Source organism: Oculina patagonica, chromosome 9 (assembly GCF_052425735.1).
Source record: "Oculina patagonica isolate OP01 chromosome 9, crgOcupat, whole genome shotgun sequence".
In the NCBI taxonomy this organism is placed as follows: domain Eukaryota; kingdom Metazoa; phylum Cnidaria; class Anthozoa; order Scleractinia; family Oculinidae; genus Oculina; species Oculina patagonica.
In genome coordinates, this window is record NC_135766.1 from 17,591,869 (window position 1) to 17,611,220 (window position 19,352).

General features: G+C 37.7%; 1 protein-coding gene across 1 annotated transcript; it reads right to left on the reverse strand.

Moving 5' to 3' along the window:
• Positions 1 to 8,579: 8,579 nt before the first annotated feature.
• On the reverse strand, positions 8,580 to 14,221 carry LOC144664998 (uncharacterized). The gene is made up of 4 exons (XM_078526186.1): positions 14,027 to 14,221; positions 13,623 to 13,779; positions 8,916 to 9,109; positions 8,580 to 8,588 (listed from the first exon to the last, which is right to left on the reverse strand). The coding sequence occupies exons 1-4, from the start codon at positions 14,195 to 14,197 to the stop codon at positions 8,580 to 8,582; spliced, it is 531 nt and encodes a 176-aa protein (XP_078382312.1). The 5' UTR covers positions 14,198 to 14,221.
• Between the last annotated feature and the right edge of the window lie 5,131 nt (positions 14,222 to 19,352).

A 19,352-nucleotide genomic window follows, 5' to 3' on the forward strand; every position in this document is an offset into this window, starting at 1 on the left:
CGTATTACAGCCTGAAAATGACTGAAAAACGGCAGGGACTATCACCAGGTGTCCGTCTTATGGAGGTGTCCGTTAAGACTGAGAAAGTAGACTGTGCACCTAATTGAAGAAACGTTGATCCTGCGAGAAGCCGGCATAAACCATGAACGACCCATGAACAATATGATCCAACGGTATTCTTTATTCAAGCTTAGTGATATTCCTTTTGTTGATAATCAATATATTTTCTTTTTTGAGAGTCTTAATGATTTATGCAACCTGTCTTATTATTGTGTTCATTCAGTCACAGACGACGATTATTTTTTCCGATTACCCAGTAAACATTTGTGTCGTATCGTTCGTGATTTACGTTTTTCATCATGTTCATGGGTCAACGATTCTTCAATCACGTATATATTTATACATACGCAATAAATGTTTTTCTTGTTTTCAACATAAGAGGTTATAATTAGGTTATTAGAACGCAAAACGGCAGGTTTACAGAGAGGGATGTTTCAAGAATGAAGTCTCATTCGACAAGTGTTAGGTTGCAGGAGTTTGTTTTTAGAAAGGGTGATTGTTTCAAGAGTTTAACCTGTAGGTAATTAAAATTTTGTGTCTGCGTTTTTATCGCCATTTCGATGTCGGGCGGCGCTTCGGTAGTAACTAACCTGTTTCATATAAAGAATGGTGCGACGAAAACAAAACTTTTTTTTTTTTTTTTTTTACGAAACTTCCGCATTGGATCTTTCTCAAACATTTATATCGGTCTCTGCAAATGTTCCAACTTGTTGTCACGTTCCCTTGTTCCCCAAAACCATTATATCGATGGACGCTAAGGTAAGACTGAAAAACGAAAAAAAATAAACTGATCTAAGAAGTACGAATTTCGAATTCCTTTTAAATTTCTAACCATAACTGCTCCAACTTTGTGGGTTAGTTTATTTATGGGTAGGCATCTATCAAACCATGAAACAACTCTTCATCAGACAATGCTGAGTAAATAGGTGCGTACCATAAATTGCTGTATGCCGGCCCAATTTCCTCCATCCCGAAATTGCAACACTGTAGTTGAAAGTTCGTTTTCTTGGTTATCGTTGCGAGTTATTTGAGTTCAGATTTTTTCTATCGCACACGAGGAGCGAAGGGAATTCATTCAGTTGTCTACATTTTGAATTCTCGAAAGTATCGAGCTACAATAAATCAGAATAACTCCACCTAAATGAAATTAGTCAACCAAAACAAAAGGCTTTAAAGCAAGCTTACACAGTTGTAACGAGCACCACCTCGCAAATTACAAAATGCTGCCTATAAACAAATTCTCGGGTCCCTTTCCATCTTTATCGCGTAGAGGCGAATTTTGCGTCAAGTAACCCTTGCTAAAATGCGAGAATAAGCAAAAGCTGGGTTGAAGTTTTTTTCATTTCGACGACTTATTAGAGATCAGTTTTGAATTTCGAGGTGTATGGAAGAGAACCAATACAATATAGCGTTGTCAATTGCAACTTCGTAAGGAATAAATAGAATACAGTAGACACCACAACGCCGCTTAAACTTACATCTCCCTTACTATAACAAAACTTGACATGGTATCATGTCGTATTCGGAATCAAATAAAGGCAATGAAAAAATAACTTATAGGCTTGCCGTAAGCAATATTACTACTCTGCCGTGAGCACAAGTTAATATCATAAGTCACGTAAGAATGTGGTTCTCATTTCGGTTGAAAACCTCATGCGTTAATATTCAAGTTCGAAAGAACAAACAAACAAACAAACAGGTAATCAATCAATCACTGGTACGTTTACTAAGTTGACATTCTAGAAAATTCACAGAAATTGTACCTTGACTCAGGGTCTTAAGTAAAAAGGTGTATACAACTTGGTTATGATGAAAAAACAGATAATGCCAGGAATAATAAATTATGAATGATGTTATTCTTACTTATGTTTTTGCATGTTGTATGTTAGGAATTACGATTTCACGCCAAAGTTTACTCACGCGTACTGGCTAATTTTTTTTTTCTACCTCTTCAGCTTAGATCATAGACTTGTTTATATTTTGTTTAGAGGTTAATATTTATTAGACAAAAGATCTTAACAAAACGCACAAATCACTCTTCTTAAGTTAGAAATTTGTCGCTTTCATTACAGTCTTTTTGTAACCTTTTGTTTAAGTTTATATTTCGTTTCGTTTAAATCTTTTGTTGTATGTTTTTCTTTGGATTTATTGGAAACTCAATTATAAACTTAATTTTACGTCTTTTTTTCTTTTTTTTTTTCTCTTTTAATTTTGTTCGTAATAAACTGTCCTTGTTTAGCAAAGTGCTACTAGATAGCTTTCCCTCCCACCCACCCTAGGTTTTTTGCAGGAGGGTGGCAGAGAGGTTTATTATTCGCCTCGTTTATCGTTCTGACTGTTAGTGTTACTTTTGTAATAAACTTCTCCCTGTGCCAAATCACAAATTGCGTGTGTTGTCTGTCTTTGAGGGGCTGTTGGGGAATTACAACAAAATCCAAGTTCTCATTTTGAATTCCATTTTTTTCAGTTGATACCTTTATCCAACTTGTGAAAAATTCCATTCAAGTTCCTATTAATACTGTACATTCCCAATGTTTTGCTCAGGTCTTCAGAAGCGTCTTACTAACCAAATCTAAAATAATTCCAAAACATGCTGTACAAACATTCTACTCTTTGTGACAAACGACTTGACGACCAATTGTTCAGAAATGAAAATCGACACAGTTCTTGCTAAATAAAAAAAAAGTTTTACGGCGGAGTCAGGCTCAAAAAATATACCGCAAGATCACACCCCCATTCATAGTCAGAAACCAGCAAACCATCTAGTTTGCTAAAAAAAACACTGCGTGACATCAATGACGTTACCTTTTTCATTTACAAAAATAACTTTAACTTGTCAAAGTAAGTGCAATTTCACAATGGTGAATATCAGTGCAGTATGGGGCCCAGTTCTCGGCCACTTTGTGTTTAACGCGTTTTTTCACACTCCAGTTGACTCAAAAGAAAAAGGTATTTCCTTCAAACGATAGACTGATTCATGTGCTTTAAGTATCTTGAGTTTGATCGTTCAATTCGATATAGAAAGCTCACACGTCGAGTTTACGCGGAGGTAGGTGAATTTGCATTCCCGAAAAAGTTGTTTGTTTACGGCTCCAAATTCATGGATGTAGTTAAATTCGTATTTTATCCAAAAGCCCCCACCATACGAGCTAATTTTTGGCATGTGAAACGTAGAATAATTCAGCTTTCTGCTTTAGTTAACCTTTCGTTGAACCGTTGTATTTTTTGGTCTTAATTTACTTCGAAATTTTTTCTTGCGACGTTTGCGTATTTGCCAGTTCTCGGCCACCCTGCTCGCTATCACAGCTTAGCGCTTGGTTTTTAATATAATTTCATCTGCTGCTGCCAGAATGAAAGAAATAAATGTTTTAAAAATAAAGTTCAATCTTATCTCTAAGTTTTGAGCTGACTCTTGTCTTGTCTATTATTTCTACAACACCTAAATCTTTCAAGACCTTTTCACTGCAAAATAAACCATCTAAATGCACGGGTCACACAATGCGGTTTTGCCAGAACGTGCACATAGGCAACTAGGCGCGTTAAAATCCTTCTTTTCTAAAGTAAAACAAAGCATCATAAAAATAATTTGGGATCGATATAGTATAAATAGGTTTACAGAGAGATTTTATGACTGTGAAAATTAATTGAGCATTTTTTTTACAGATAATTACGCACAAGCTTTTTAGTGGCCGAGAACTGGGCCAAGGTGGCCGAGAACTGGGCCCACAAATGGAGCTTTTATTTTTATTATTGCTCGGGCAAATTAATTTTTGACCAATCGATAGCTTTACACCAAAAAGCTGAATAATGTAGCTAGCTCTGGGAGAAATTTCAAGTTCCTGCGGTTTTTCTGAGGTAAGAAATACAAGTTTACGTCAAAAGTGGCCGAGAACTGGTCCAAGGTGGCCGAGAACTGGGCCCACAAATGGAGCTTTTATTTTTATTATTGCTCGGGCAAATTAATTTCTGACCGGTCGATAGCTTTACACCAAAAAGCTGAATAATGTAGCTAGCTCTGGGAGAAATTTCAAGTTCCTGCGGTTTTTCTGAGGTAAGAAATACAAGTTTACGTCAAAAGTGGCCGAGAACTGGGCCCCATACTGTACTTTGCCCCGTAAGCTTTTTTCTCTGTCCTTCCGCCGAAGCAAAAAAACACAACCTGATTACACATTAACCCAAAAGTCGACCAAGTGTGCCTGCAACGATTTCCTGTCAAAACTAAAATGAAAACCATTGCGGTATGCGTCACCCGTAGCGGTTTTGTAGCAACCCCAAGCTATCCCCGTCTTTTTGGCCGCGCCAGGAGACTACGCTCTAGGACGACCAAAGGGTAAACTATAAATCGGCCATGCCCGATTAATAAAGAATGCTTTATTAACATGTTGCATAAAAAATTTTCTTTCAAGGAAGATTTAGGCCCTGGCCACACTAACCCGGGTAAATTTGAAAACGCAACTTTTAACCTGATAGGCCAAGCGTCCACACTGAAATGGCGTTTTTGGTCACCGAAAATTGAGCAGTTCTCGTTGTTGAACAAGAGCCTGAGGTGATCTTGTCTAAAAATAACAGCCCTGGATTTAGAGAAATTCAAGGCAAAAATGTAATCAGTCAGGGTTGTGCTTTTACTGGTCTTAATCTTTCTGATTGTGACGTGTACCACCGTTCTATGCTCCACAAAGCGCTGTTTAGTTAAACATGCTTATCATCAAAATATGCATAATTCAAAAGGGCACTTAAAGCGTAGGAGTTCAGTCAACAGTGAGGGAATATTTTCCAATATCACTAGCGTAAAAACAATACGTAAATCATTTCAATCCTTCCATTTTTGTCTCTTTCTATTCTTACTATACGCCATTACGAGGATTCGCGCCTAAACTGGTCTTAGACTTAGTAACAGGGTATTTGCCCCACCTGAAAAATAAAACAATAATTTATAGTTGTGAAAAAAATACAGAACGGCAGCAGGCCGGCGTATTGCAAAACGATTTTATAACAACGGCTCTTTTGTTATTTCAAATAAAAAATGTTTTCTCTACTCCTTGCACAAACGTTTCTTGTTTTAAATATAGAAGGCTAGCATTAGGTTATAAGCCCGATAAACAGGCAGCTTACAGAGAGAAATGTTTTACGAGTGACTCGCAAGAGACAAAGTGCTAAGCTGCCTTAACTTATGCCTAAGTTGGTTTGAGAAAGGGTTCTTGTCTCACACATTCAACAGTTAGCTTTAAACCTGCGTTTTATTACCTATTTGTGTTCGTGTTTGAAGCGCCATTTCGACGTTGGGCGACGCTTCGGTAGTAGCTTACGTTTTGTTCTTATCTAAAGAATGGTTCGAAAAGAATAAAACGTTTTCTTTGTTACGATATTTTATTATAGAGACTACGTATTGGATTTTGTCTAAAACATTTTCGTCACTTTCTCTGATTGCGTTCCACCTCAGTGTTTTGATTTTTTTACTAAGCTTCGTCGCATGCGCGTCTGACTTGGCGAATCGATTCGCTCCACTCTTACTGGCATTGAAACTTTTTACGTACACTCCTGTCAGTGAACTCGTCAAAAAAAATATAAATAAATAAAACATTTTGTAACGGACTGGCTATCATGTGAAAGAAAGATTTTTGGTTACACCTGTCTGCAGAAGCACCTCTCGTTCTAGAGCCTTAGAATATGCTTTTTTTAAATATATATCTTTATTTGTTTTCTGCATGTGTTTACAAGTACAGTATTTCCCTTGTTACAAGTGCTACAAGTACAAAGTGTTACAAGTATGTTTACAAGTACAGTATTTACATTGTTACAAGAGCAGTATTTACATTGTTACAATTACCTATTACTTATAGTGCGTTGGGGAGGGGGGGGGGGCGTTTTTTCTATTCGATTATTTAGAAAGATGTTCTGTTCGGTATTAGGATAACACTTTATCAACGAAAGTAGAGAGGTGAATAGCTTTATTTTGCATCTTACAAGTGTAGATGTAGAATCTCATAAACAAGGTCGTATAATTAAGAAATTTTCGTTTTGCGGCTTCATTTTAAAAAGCTGGTCAAAATGAAATGCAGGAATCTATTCCTATATAGAAACGGAAAAATCCTGCGGGAGCCCGGAGTGGAAAGCCGCTACTTTCCTCAGATATCGAGTTAAAAAGTTAAAAACACGTGCTGATTATTTACGCGGCACTCACATCTCGAAGAAAACTTCTTTCGCTCCGGGCTCCCATGAAAAGTTTCTTTCATACCATAATAACAAGCCACGCGAATTTCAATCACATACGATAAATCTACTACTTTATTCTTAAAATACCTCTCAGTGCGGTCTGTGTAGGTCCTTAAACTGTAGTAGTTTCTCGCCGATATTTCATCACAAGATCGTGTTTATCGGGCGCAGATCGGGTGCCATTTTGAAATATTCCTAGAAAACCGCTGTCCGAAGTGTTTGTGGCAACACATGACCAATTATAACGCGAAGAATGCCGAAAATCTACGATCTTATCCGTTCTTTGACGAAGTTTAAGATATACAATTACGTAATGCATAGCAACGATGTGAACTTGAGACCTCGGCTAATGGGCACAGCGGATAATAGGCGTACTGAGTTACTGCGCAAGTCTCCCGTGAAGAATCTCACGAGTCCCAGAAACGAAAAACTATGATTTAACCATTAAATGGAGCCAAAATATCAAGGAACCACACAAAGGACATAAGTTAAGTTTATTTCTACCATCAACTTTAAATTCAAGACGTGTAAATTCATCTGAACGACTGATTTAGGCTTATAGTCGATATTTCACAATGATCGATAGTGTAACACAACGCCGCTTTCTAAATCACGTTCGTTCCATATAATGATCGTCATTTAGCTACTTTTGTAGAATATATTGCAGACTACTTCACAGGAAAGGTACAGCGGACCTGAACTTGCGTCTTCCAAAACGTATGCGAGACCCAAATTGTGATATACCGGTATATAGGCACTCGCCTTACAACCAGACGGGAGAGTACAAAACACGAAATAAACCCAATTACATTCCAAGCCAAAGAAGGTCCGCGATGAAGCACGTGTTGATACCCGCTTTTGTCATGAAATGAGGTTCGAAAATGGCCAGCGAGGCTTGACTGGGACAGGCTGCGACCATACTTGGTGAAGGGAGGGGGCCAAAAGAAGGGGAGGGCCCCTGCATAATAATGCATAGAACAATATATATAACATTCGTGGATGAATTTTCGGCGACTGCAACAACTCTTGCGTGATACGAGGAAAAACAACCATAAGAGGAACAAAAGAGAGATACTCGCGTAAAACAAAAACCGAAAAGGGAACAAGCAGGGAAACCCACCCCTTCGTTGACCCCGAGCTCCGAACTAGGTCCGAAATTGAGACACAGAGCAGGTCCCCCCAAGGTCAACGAAGAAAGCGGATGCGGGAGGATGAGGGGCAAACAGAGACAGGCAAATCCAGAGAATTTAGCAGTTAATTGAAAAAACAGCAGCAGGCAATAACTTGCCTGACAAGTCTGTAAAAAGTGAAATAAATGAATGTTTGTCCAGCAGTAGCAATGAAATATATATATGATAAATGCAAATACGGCCTTACACTACTGAAGACCTGAAAAAAAATTTTCAGGCTCTGAGCGGGAGTCGAACCCACGACCTTTGCGTTGCCAGTGCAATGCTCTACCACTGAGCTATCAAAGCCACATGAGAGCGGTCGTATATGGGTAATCCCTTTATGGTGGACATGATACTCGGCCCAAGTATATGTGAAATAAATGAATGTTTGTCCAGCAGTAGCAATGAAATATATATATGATAAATGCAAATACGGCCTTACACTACTGAAGACCTGAAAAAAAAATTTTCAGGCTCTGAGCGGGAGTCGAACCCACGACCTTTGCGTTGCCAGTGCAATGCTCTACCACTGAGCTATCAAAGCCACATGAGAGCGGTCGTATATGGGTAATCCCTTTATGGTGGACATGATACTCGGCCCAAGTATATGTGAAATAAATGAATGTTTGTCCAGCAGTAGCAATGAAATATATATATGATAAATGCAAATACGGCCTTACACTACTGAAGACCTGAAAAAAAAAAATTTCAGGCTCTGAGCGGGAGTCGAACCCACGACCTTTGCGTTGCCAGTGCAATGCTCTACCACTGAGCTATCAAAGCCACATGAGAGCGGTCGTATATGGGTAATCCATATACGACCGCTCTCATGTGGCTTTGATAGCTCAGTGGTAGAGCATTGCACTGGCAACGCAAAGGTCGTGGGTTCGACTCCCGCTCAGAGCCTGAAAATTTTTTTTTCAGGTCTTCAGTAGTGTAAGGCCGTATTTGCATTTATCATATATATCTGTAAAAAGTGTTAACGCAACAGCAATAACAGTTCACAGTCATACAATAAAACTTTGACCTTACTATAATAATTGCCACGGGAAAAGACGTCACCAGTGGTATGCAAAAAGCGCGCGAACGAAAAATGCATAACATAAGACCCGCGAAGGGTGTCGAAAAAACGCCCTAACACAGCTAACAAAAAAAAACAAAAAAAAAACAAGAAAGCCTAAATTGCGGGAGCTAAAAATAAAACAAAGGCTTAGAGATATGCAAAAACACAAATAAACAATGCTAAAAAGCGCGCAAAGCGGACAGAAGAGAAAATAACAAGCACGTGCAAAAGATCAAATGGCGGGCAACTAGCAAAATATGGAGAACTATGCGGCGACGAAAGCGCAACACTAAACAACCCAGACAGAATATATACAGACCGAAAACAAATGCAGGCGCGTAAGCCACAAGCAGCGGACAAAACACGTAAAACAAGGCTAAAGAACAAAGATGTTACCAGAAAATTACCCGTTCCCCTGCTCCAACAGCCGGAGCCGCGTGCAAAATCGGTGCTTGCGGCAGAAAAGGTTGCGGTTCGATAGCTAGCGGTTCAACGGCTGATAGAGGTTCAAGAGCAGCAAGTTCCACGTCCGCAACGGCGACAGGAGCAGGCGGAGGAAGAACTTGTTCTGCCAAAAACGCTGGTGGCGGTTGACTGTGGGCTATAAAGCGAAAGTTGGCCGTCGTGCCGTTAAAATGACCACGTTTCAAGCGAAATGACAGGATTTATACCCTTAGACCGCAAAGCATCAACACTGCAACAAGCATGCGCCAAAACGAAGGAATTCGAGCAAATAATTAAAACTTCTGCTATGAGCTAATTAATTATGCAGTGAGAATAGTTTCTCTTCCATTGTTGGAGTAAAATTCGAATTATTGACCGCATTAAACCAGCCGATGACATTTCGAATATGCACTATTGCAGAGAAGGAATTTCGAAATTCTAGTTAGCTCATTGAATGTTGTAACGACTGTTTCTCCATACACCGTCTTACGTCCAACAAAACCGTGTTTAGTTCCACGCACTTATGATCAAAGGGTACTTATAGCGTAGACATATTGATAAAAATTTTAAACGAAAAGCGTCTGCCAATTTTTGCCAGGGACGAAAAGAATGCTTTAAGCAATTCAGTCCTCTCGAATTTTGTTCTCACGTTATCTTGACCTATTTTCCCATTGTAAAATTTTTTTTTTCTTAAAATCAGCTGGGTAGAAGCACATACCAAAAACACAATTGATAGGCACTTTACTTATAGACGTATTGTTCTAGTAGATGGACAAGTTCTGCTAGTTTCGCCTGCGGGAAAAGGAACGCGCAAATCAATTCAATCCGGCCGCTCAAATGCTGTTTTCCTTCTCTACGCACGTCTTATCGACGTTTCCGCACCTCAAGTAAGAAAACTAACACGTTTGAGAGGGTCTCAATGGGTAAACCGTTAGCCGTAAAACGGCCAAAAATTTAGCCGTATGGCGTAAAAAACGGAAAATTTTAACAGTTAGCCGTAAAATATGTTAACCGTTAAAAACGGTCGGTAATTATAAATAAACCAAACTAGTTTACTTCATCGTCCCAAAAAATGGTCCTAAGACCTAAAATATGTTTCTCAATAATGGAAATTAATTTAAAAAACAATGAAAATTAACTCAGTTTAAATTCTGTTAACCGTAATGGAAATAAATTAACCGTTAGCCGTAAAAAAGCCAAAATTTTAACCGTTAACCGTAAATAAAACCATCCCATTGAGACCCTCATTTAAATGCATTTCAATGCCGCTGAAAATTTGAATTTTTTACTGTAGAATATACTAAACTGATTATATATGTAAGTGCACATCTATGTTTATTTATTTTTGTTTCTAAAGATTATCAAGAGTAAAAAAAGTGACGTTTTAAGCTAAGACAGACTTATTACATCTATTTCTTTTCCCTTGTCGATTGAGCACAAGCTACTAAACAACCATCCCTGATATTGAAAGAAAAAATGGTCTTCTTTTGTAGTTTGATGATAAATTCTTTCCAATTCTCCGCAAAATTCCTAGACAACCATAAATACGTGATATTAATTAGTGACCAGCTTTGGTCGTAAAGGGTTTGTATTTTTCTCGGAAAGATCAGTCTATGTTTGCCCATAGCCTGGAGATTTAACATCGACTTTCATTCGCTGACGGCATAGTGTACCTTTTCAGCTGGATCTACACCTAACACAATTGGTAAGAGATGTTTGAGTTTTAATTTTTATTCCGATATGCTGCCAGTCAAAAATTAAATATACAGCTTGTAAACAGGCCACAATATATATATATTAGTTGATTTGCAGAACTGATGTCAGAGTGCTCAATAGAAAACTAGAGCATAAAAATTAAAAGACAGTCTGATCAACTGAAGATACGACTTGGCATTTTATTACTAACTAGTTTCGTACCGCACAACTTGTACGGCACTCTTCAGATAAAATTGCCTAATGTAAAGATTACAACGCTACGCTGGTATATATAAGGACGCCGGATGAATGAAAAAGCATTAAATTACAACGTTAGAATACTAAAAAGGTTTAAAATAGCAAGGTATAAAATTACAACGGTTTCTGTTTTGAAACAATAAAAGCTTAAAATATGCGTGACACTGCGAGTTTACAAATTTTAAACAAACAGTGACGTGAAAGCTTTTGAATTTTTAAGAAGGAACTTGTTTGCGTGTCTACAAGAGGTTATCAGTTTATTTCGTTTGTTGAGAGAAGCGAGGTCGGATCTGCAGATTATGAAATACTTCTCCCACAGGCACAAGTTGCAGCGATTAGTCTTATCGGTTAACTTAGAGTCTAAAACCTCGCTTTCATGTTGCATATATAATGAGGGATGACGTCATCATAATTAGATGAGGTAGCCATAGCAACCGAGATGGACCGGAAGTGAAAAAACCGGAAGTAACCAGTAGTAAGGACCGCTTACGTAGCCGCCAACCAATCAGAGAGCAGTATTTGTACGCATCACCCCTCTAATAACTTTACCTAAAAATAACTCTTTGTTAATAATCCATTTCTTAATTTGTTTATATTCTTATAAATAAATACAAAAAATACCTGACTCGGAAATAAAAACAGTTTGCAAATTTGGAAATGATTCCTGATTTGGGATATTGATTTCAGTGAAAACTTATCAACAGTAGAGGTAAAATACTATCAACAACTTCAGACAGTGATTAGAAACAAGTAAACAAAAGTTTTGTAAACATTGCACATTAAAAACCTTTCTAAATCCCACCGGCTTGCTCAGGAGTTTTGAGCATATCTCCGGCTTTGCTGTAATGATCTGAGCAAAGAACAGTTGGTTTAAAGAAGAAGAAATTTTCCTCACCATGCTGAAGTTTTATCAGATTATAAACCTTGGATTTCTTCGCTGGATCTCCGTGGGAAACCAAAACAACTGACGACCCGTGAGAAGCTCGCTCGCATTTTTTACAACCAAAAGCGATCCAATGTTTTCCTTACGATCTTCCTTCCTTCGCGATCTCATGTAGAAATTCTTTTTCCATATCTTTTTATTCGCATTCATTGGCTTATTATAATGTACTTCTGTTGGTAACTGTGCATGCAGTTCTGTTGTATTTTGTGGCTTTCATTGCCGTGTTGACTCTTAAATTTTATTGATTCCATACCTTCTGTAAAAAAAAAATAAATAAATATATAGAAGGAAAAGCTCACAACACGCATTTCGAGTCGGGCACCCATCCAGATGTTAACCCCGCCCGGCAAACCTTAACTTCGGACAGCTTGAATTGAGCAAGCGCTTTCATTGTGGTTTGAGCGAGAAAAAGCGTGTTGTGCGAAATCGACATGAGTTCAAATTCGTAACCGCAACAGTTTACACCTTTCAATGTAACAGGTTGCAACTGAAGAGAAGTAGTAAAAAATACCGATTAAAAAAGACTAGAGTAAAATTATTCTGTTTTGTTTTTTCTTTAATACCCAATGAAAGCGCAGGCTCCATCCGACCTGGCCAAAGTTAAGTCCTGTCGGGCGGGGTTAATACATGCATGGGTGACCAACTGGAAATTACCCGTGTAGCGCCGTTTTCCTCTTGACTGCTCCGATTTTCACCTCTGATGATCTAAAAAAGGCAAAGGATCTCGAACGATCGTATTGTTTGTGCACCAGACCCGGTGGGCCTTTACATTTTTGGTGTAACGTTGTTAACCAGGTAATCTACTTTTCTTGAAGTTAAGAAATATCTTTTATGGCCAACCAAGGTTGGTATCCTGTATGTTCTATTTATAGCATAAAATCTAAAAAAATCTTTAAACCTGTAAAACTCTTCAATTTAATGCAATTCGTTCTATTAGTGCATTTAAAAATAACCCTTTTTTATTTGAAAATAATATTTTTGCGACAGTTGAAACTATTTGATGCGCATCAGGCCATTATATGTTCGGTGACAGTTTATGGATTGTGTTATATATATAGGTACAGGAAATTGTAGACCTATACATGGGATTGAAATAGCAAAAAAACACAGAACGTTTCTTTTATGTAGTTAATCTCAATATTTCAATTTGCAGTTAATTTAATTTTGCAAGAATAAAACCATCATCCCAAAAGAAGCGATGCATATCCAGTTCATGACATATAAAGAGCAAAAATCCTTATATTAAGTAATGCAGGGGCGTTATTAACTTTTAAAACCATGGCCGTTTTTATGCATTCATGTTAAAGAAGGTGCAACAAATCACCTACACTCAAATTGAATTGTCTTCAACAGACAATCACAAAAAACTACATTTTAGGCATATACAAACCCTCATTTATTATCTTCCACATTTTTGCGCGAACCGCACGTTTGCCGAAAACGGGTTACGTTAATCTAATCTATTTTTCAAGCCAGATCGAAAAGAGCGATGCCCAGGGGGGGTACTTGCAGTATACATGACGGGGGGGTCCGACGGAGCTTTATATTGCGAACCCAAAAAAATACATGAGCCTGATAATCAAAATATTTTCTTTTGGAGCCTTAAGAGCATGATTTATGCAACCTGTCATACCATGATGTTCACTCTATCGACGTCACACATGGGGGTTACTTTTTCTGATTTCCCAGTAAACATTTGGGTCGCATCGTTATTACATGTAGTTTATGTTTTTCACAGGACAACTTTTCTTCAATCAGGTTCTTAGAAACAAACCTGACTCTTGCACAATGCTCTTAAGAGCAGTGAAGTCGTTGTTCTCACAGGTTCCTAAGATCTTATCCATCATCGCCATTTGTAGAATCCAGTAACGGAACTTTTCAATGAGTTCACCACGACATTTTGGCTCACTGATTAAACAGGTCAGAGCTCTCTGCAGGAATAAATTAATAAGAAAACGGTCTTGCTTAAGAGACGATATGAAAAGAGATAAAAGTGTAAGTCGTGAATAATCATGAACGAGTGAGAACTGACGTTGTTATCTCTTCCAGGTTATTTTCAAGTTGAAATATAGCTTAAGAAATAAGTTATGCTAGAAAAACATGATTTGTATGTGGCGGAAATAACTGGACAAATAATGCTTCTCTTTATTAAACCTTGACCCATTAATCTCTTCATACCTCCATTCTGTAGCAGTGGCCTCCTACGCTTTCGGAAGTAGCGCTTAGATCTTTTTGGTATCCTTTTATACAACGATTCATCAAAACAATCTGGCATCGATCCGCTATTGCAGATGCCAAAACAACTGACATGAAGAACAGACTGAACGCCATCAAACAAATTTTACCCATTTCTGCAAGGAAGGAAGAAAGAACCACAAAACTAACTTCAAACTATCCGGACAAATCATAATTATGCTGAGGTGCAACGTTTAAGAGGCTGTGTCCGTAACATCGCTCCCCAGGGGGGGAAATCACTGGCTCGTCGAAGCTTCATGATATAAGCGTTGAGCGGCTTTGTTGAAAAAAAAAACAAGAATACGTAATGTCGAAGCCATGGATGCCGCCAACTTAAAACCTACCGGTTTTCCATATCCGTAGGTAAACTAAAATATTAATAAACTCAAGTTAAATGACTAGTAACTTCATTTCTGGGAAGGTGAACCTTTTCGAGCTCTTGGTAAACGTTTTCAAATTACAATTCTCGCGCGTTAAAATTCAGACATAATTACACATAATTATGCAAATAGTTTTTAAATCAAACAATCAAAATCACTACCCGCGGTTTTCGGGCAGTGACGTCACCGGACGGCATTAGCGGCCGATTATTTTAGACGTCCCTTCTCGGAAGCAAGCGACCAGAGAGGAACGTCTGAAATTCAGACTAATTGGTAATAGCTTTCTTCTTTTTTTTTAAAATTAGACGTATTGCTGATCACATGGAGATAAATTAAAGGAAGATTAGAAGATAAATTAACCCAATCAATATCAGTTTTATGTTTGCCCCAAAATTTCAGGCGTGTTGTAGCTGAGAACCACGACTAGAACGCTTAATATAAATCCATCAGATTAAAAAAACTAACTAACTAACAAACTAATCAGAAACAATTGTAATAAACTATGCCAATTTCTTTGACAGAGTACAAAACTGAATGAATGAATGAAATACTTTATTAAAGTGTCTGAAGTATTTAGCTTAAAAAAAAAACTAATTGTGGACCCTATTTACATTATTATATATCTAAGCTATTTAAAGTTAAAATATTTACACTTAAATTCTAAGAAGAAGAGAAACTGAAGAATCGTACTACATAGATTAATAAATAAATAAATTACAATAGAATATAAAATTTTATCATAAAAGTAGGTGAAAGATAAAAATTGCAGTTAAGAGTTAAAAATTAAAAATTTAAAAATGTATATCGGCTAGCTGCATATGTCACATTTACACTCAGTTTGTATAAGACGGGTGAGGTCTTTCCTCCCAATACTGTTTTTAAAACTCGTGACATTATGTTTTTCTCTATCACTGTGGTCTTGTGCTTTGACAGTGCACAAGAAGTGTCTGCGCTACTACCTAACTTTACTGGTAAATGATCACGGAAAGCAATGTGAAGATAGTGAGAAACTCAACAAGTGTTACAACTCCTACAGCAAAAGCATCAATTGCAATGCTAAGATTATCCAGGAGTACGCGAGCATGGTTGAAGGCGTGGCTCACAGAGTCTTCCAATTAGTTGAGAACCATATGAAATCTTTGTGTAAGGCAGATCTGTAAGCAAATATTTAAGGTTTTTTTTTTTTTATGCAGTTTTCGTTACGAATTTCAAATGTGCATGTATTGAAAGTACTGATTTAAAAATCTTCAATAAAAGTTGGGAATATAGCTGAGGTAAAAGTGTTGATCCTGATTCTGAGATATAAACTCCTAGTTATACTTATTCCGCTCGCTTAGTTTTGTTTTATAAGTTTAGTGCTCTCAAAAAGTATTTGCTTTTCGTACCCAAATCTCCTCTCTCTTTGGGAGGGTAGGTCTTTTCGAAATCCATTTCGATGATTACCACAATGAAGCGGTAAACAAAATACTCCCCTTAGTGGAGGCCGGGCATGGGGGTGGGGGGCTTAGGTTCAGCTGAGGTATACTGTTCCACAAGCCATTTGTGGATGGCTATATTCGGCGGTGGGGGGGGGGGACTTATAATCGGATTTATTTTTTATGTATGTATTTTTTTGTTTCCAAGTAGATTGGCCTATAACCGGGAGGCTTACAAGGGGGGGGGGGGGGGTGCTTATTACCGGAATTTTACGGTTTATAAGTAGACAAACACGTTTTTCATGCACTCGACCATTGCCGGATCAGTACTGAACAGGGCTAAATGTTGCTTTATTATGCGTTTTAAACTTAAAAACGTATCTCGATCAACACTCCCGCGGCTCGGAATTTTACTATACACCTAATTGAAGAAACATAAAAAAAGAGAAGCATAAACCATGAACGATATGGTCCAACGGTATTCTTTATCCAAGCTTAGTGATATTCCTTTTATTGATTATCAAGATATTTTTTTAGAGTCTTGATGATTTATGCAACCTGTCTTATTATCATGTTCATTCTGTCACAGACGACGGTTATTTTTTCCGATTACCCAGTAAACATTTGTGTCGTATCGTTCGTGGTTTACGTTTTTCACGGGTCAACGATTCTTCAATCACATATATATTTATATACATACCAGAAGAAAATTTATTATATAGCCGCGAGTGTTTTACTGGAAAATAGACCACTCGTAAAATTCATACGAAACTGCATCCGGGACTGTAGTGGCGTATTTTCCATATCCTGACTAGTGAGGATATTGATGACGTCATTTCCCGCCTTTGCACGGTTGTTTGTGCAAAGCTGCCAACGCCGGTTGGAAATGGCGAGCTATCGAGATCGATTCGTGAAGTTCACTGAAGCAAAAATGAAATCTTTTACTGAGGAGCAGGAAAATGCTAACACGAAGAAGAAAACTTCATATGCCTTGAAATTATTTGAAAGAGCTTCTTGCTTGTGGAGAGTCAAACGAAGGGAGGGAAAATCAAAAATTCTAGCTGCCGAACTGCAAGACTTCGCGATCGGAAATCAAAAAAGCGGCGATTTTTCCTTCCTCCATTGCCGCCATGTTGACTTGGTAACCATGTCTTCTTGTTTCCAGGCTCCACGGATATTATGCTGAGGTGCCGGGCCTCCTATTTCCAGACTCCTTAACCACTTTTTTGTTTATTTTTATTAATTCCGACCGACCGACCCAAAATCAGAAAACACATACGACGATAAACGAAAAAAAGGGGATGGGCTTAGCAGGAGTTTGTTTTTAGAAAGGGTGATTGTTTCAAGAGTTTAACAAAGAGCTTTACATGTAGACAATTATATTTTTGTGTCTGTGTTTTAATCACTATTTCGATGTCGGGCGGCGCTTCGGTAGTAACTAACGTTTTTTATATTTAAAGAATGGTTCGACGGGAATAAAACTTCCGCATTGAATCTTTCTCAAACATTTCGATCACTTTCTCCGCTAGTGTTTCACCTTGTTTCAATTTTATTTTTACTTATGGTCGTAGCTGCCACCTATTTCTTGAGTATAAACGAATTAATTGTGATACGTTCGGCTATTATATGAGCCCCTCTCCATGTTCCCTTGCCCCCCTCCCAACAAAGCTCAACAAATTCCCTTGGGGGTGTAGTGGGGGAGTCAATGTTTCTTTGCCCCCCCCCCCCCCACAAAGCTCAACAAATTCCCTTGCGTTCCCTTGTTTTTTAAAAGCATTTTGTTTTGTGATCCCTGTTCCCAAAAAAATTCAGAAACACAGCTTTTTCTCCCGTGTTTCCAGCTTTATTTTCCTTTTCTTACCTTGTTTATTTTATGCCCATGTTTCCTTGTTCCCCGAAACCCTTATGTCGAAAGACGCTAAGGTGGGACTAAAAAACGAAAAAAACGGCTGATCTAAGAAGTACGAATTTCGATCTCCTTTTACATTTCAAAATTAACTGCTTAACCTTTGTGGATTAGTTAATTTATGGGTCGGCGAATCCATCAAACCATGAAACAACTCTTCCACATACAATGCTGAGTAAACAGGTGCGTACCGTAAATCGCTGTATGCCCAATTTCCTCCATCCCGAAATTGCAACCCTGTAGTTGAAAGTTCGTTTTTGGCTTTCGTTGCGAGTGTTTTGAGTTCAGACTTTTTCTAGCACACATGCCGTACGAGGAGCGAAGGGAACTTATTCAGTTATCCACATGTTGAATTCTCGAAAGTATTGAGCTACAATAAATCAGAATAGTTCCACTTAAAAGAAATTATTCAACCAAATCAAAACGCTTTAAAGCAAGCTTACACAGTTGTAGCGAGCACCACCTTGCAAATTACAAACAGCGGCCTATAAACAAATTATCGGGTCTCTTTCCATCTCTATCGCGTAGAGGCGAATTTTGCGTCTAGTAACTCTTGCTAAACTGTGAGAATTAGCAAAAGCTGGGTTGAAGTTGTTTTTCATTTCTACGACTTATTAGAGATCAGTTTTCAATTTCGAAGCGTACGGAAGAGAACCAATACAATATAGCGTTGCCAATTACAACTCTGTAAGGAATAAATAGAATAAAGTAGACACCACAACGCCGCCTAAACTTTCATCTCCCTTACTATAACAAAACTTGACATGGTATCATGTCGTATCCGGAATCTAATAAAGACAATTAAAAAATAACTTATAGGCTTGCCTTAAGCAATATTACTACTCTGCCGTGAGCACAAGTTAACATCATAAGTCACGTAAAAATGTGGTTCTCATTTCGGTTGAAAACCTCATGCGAAACTATTCAAGTTCGATAAAAAAATAAACAAAAGTAAACAATTAATCACGGGTACGTTTTCTAACTCGTCATTCTAGAAAATTCACCAAACTTGCACCTTGACTCGGCGTCTTAAAAAAAGGTGTATACAACTTGGTTACGATGAAAAATAGATAATTCCGGGACTAATGAATTATAAATGATGTTATTCTTACTTTTGTTTTTGCATGTTGTATGGATGTAAGGAATTACGATTTCACGCCAAATTTTACTCCCGCGAACTGGCTAATTTTTTTTCCACCTCTTTAGCTTAGACTTGTTTGTATTTTGTTTAGAGGTATATTTATTAGACAAAAGATCCAAACAAAACGTACAAATCACTCTTCTTAATTTTGAAATTTGTCGCTTTCATTACAGCCTTTTTGTAACCTTTTGTTTGAGTTTATATTTCGTTTCGTTTATATCTTTTGTTGTATGTTTTTCTTTGGATTTATTGGAAACTTAATTATAAACTTAATTATACGTCTTTTATTCTTTTTTTTTTCTTTTCATTTTGTTCGTAATAAACTGTCCTTGTTGAGAAAAGTGCAAATTTTTTAATAGACTTCACTATCGATTGGAAATTTACTTGGGCCACATACTTTTAAATTATTGAAACCTACGAACTCATT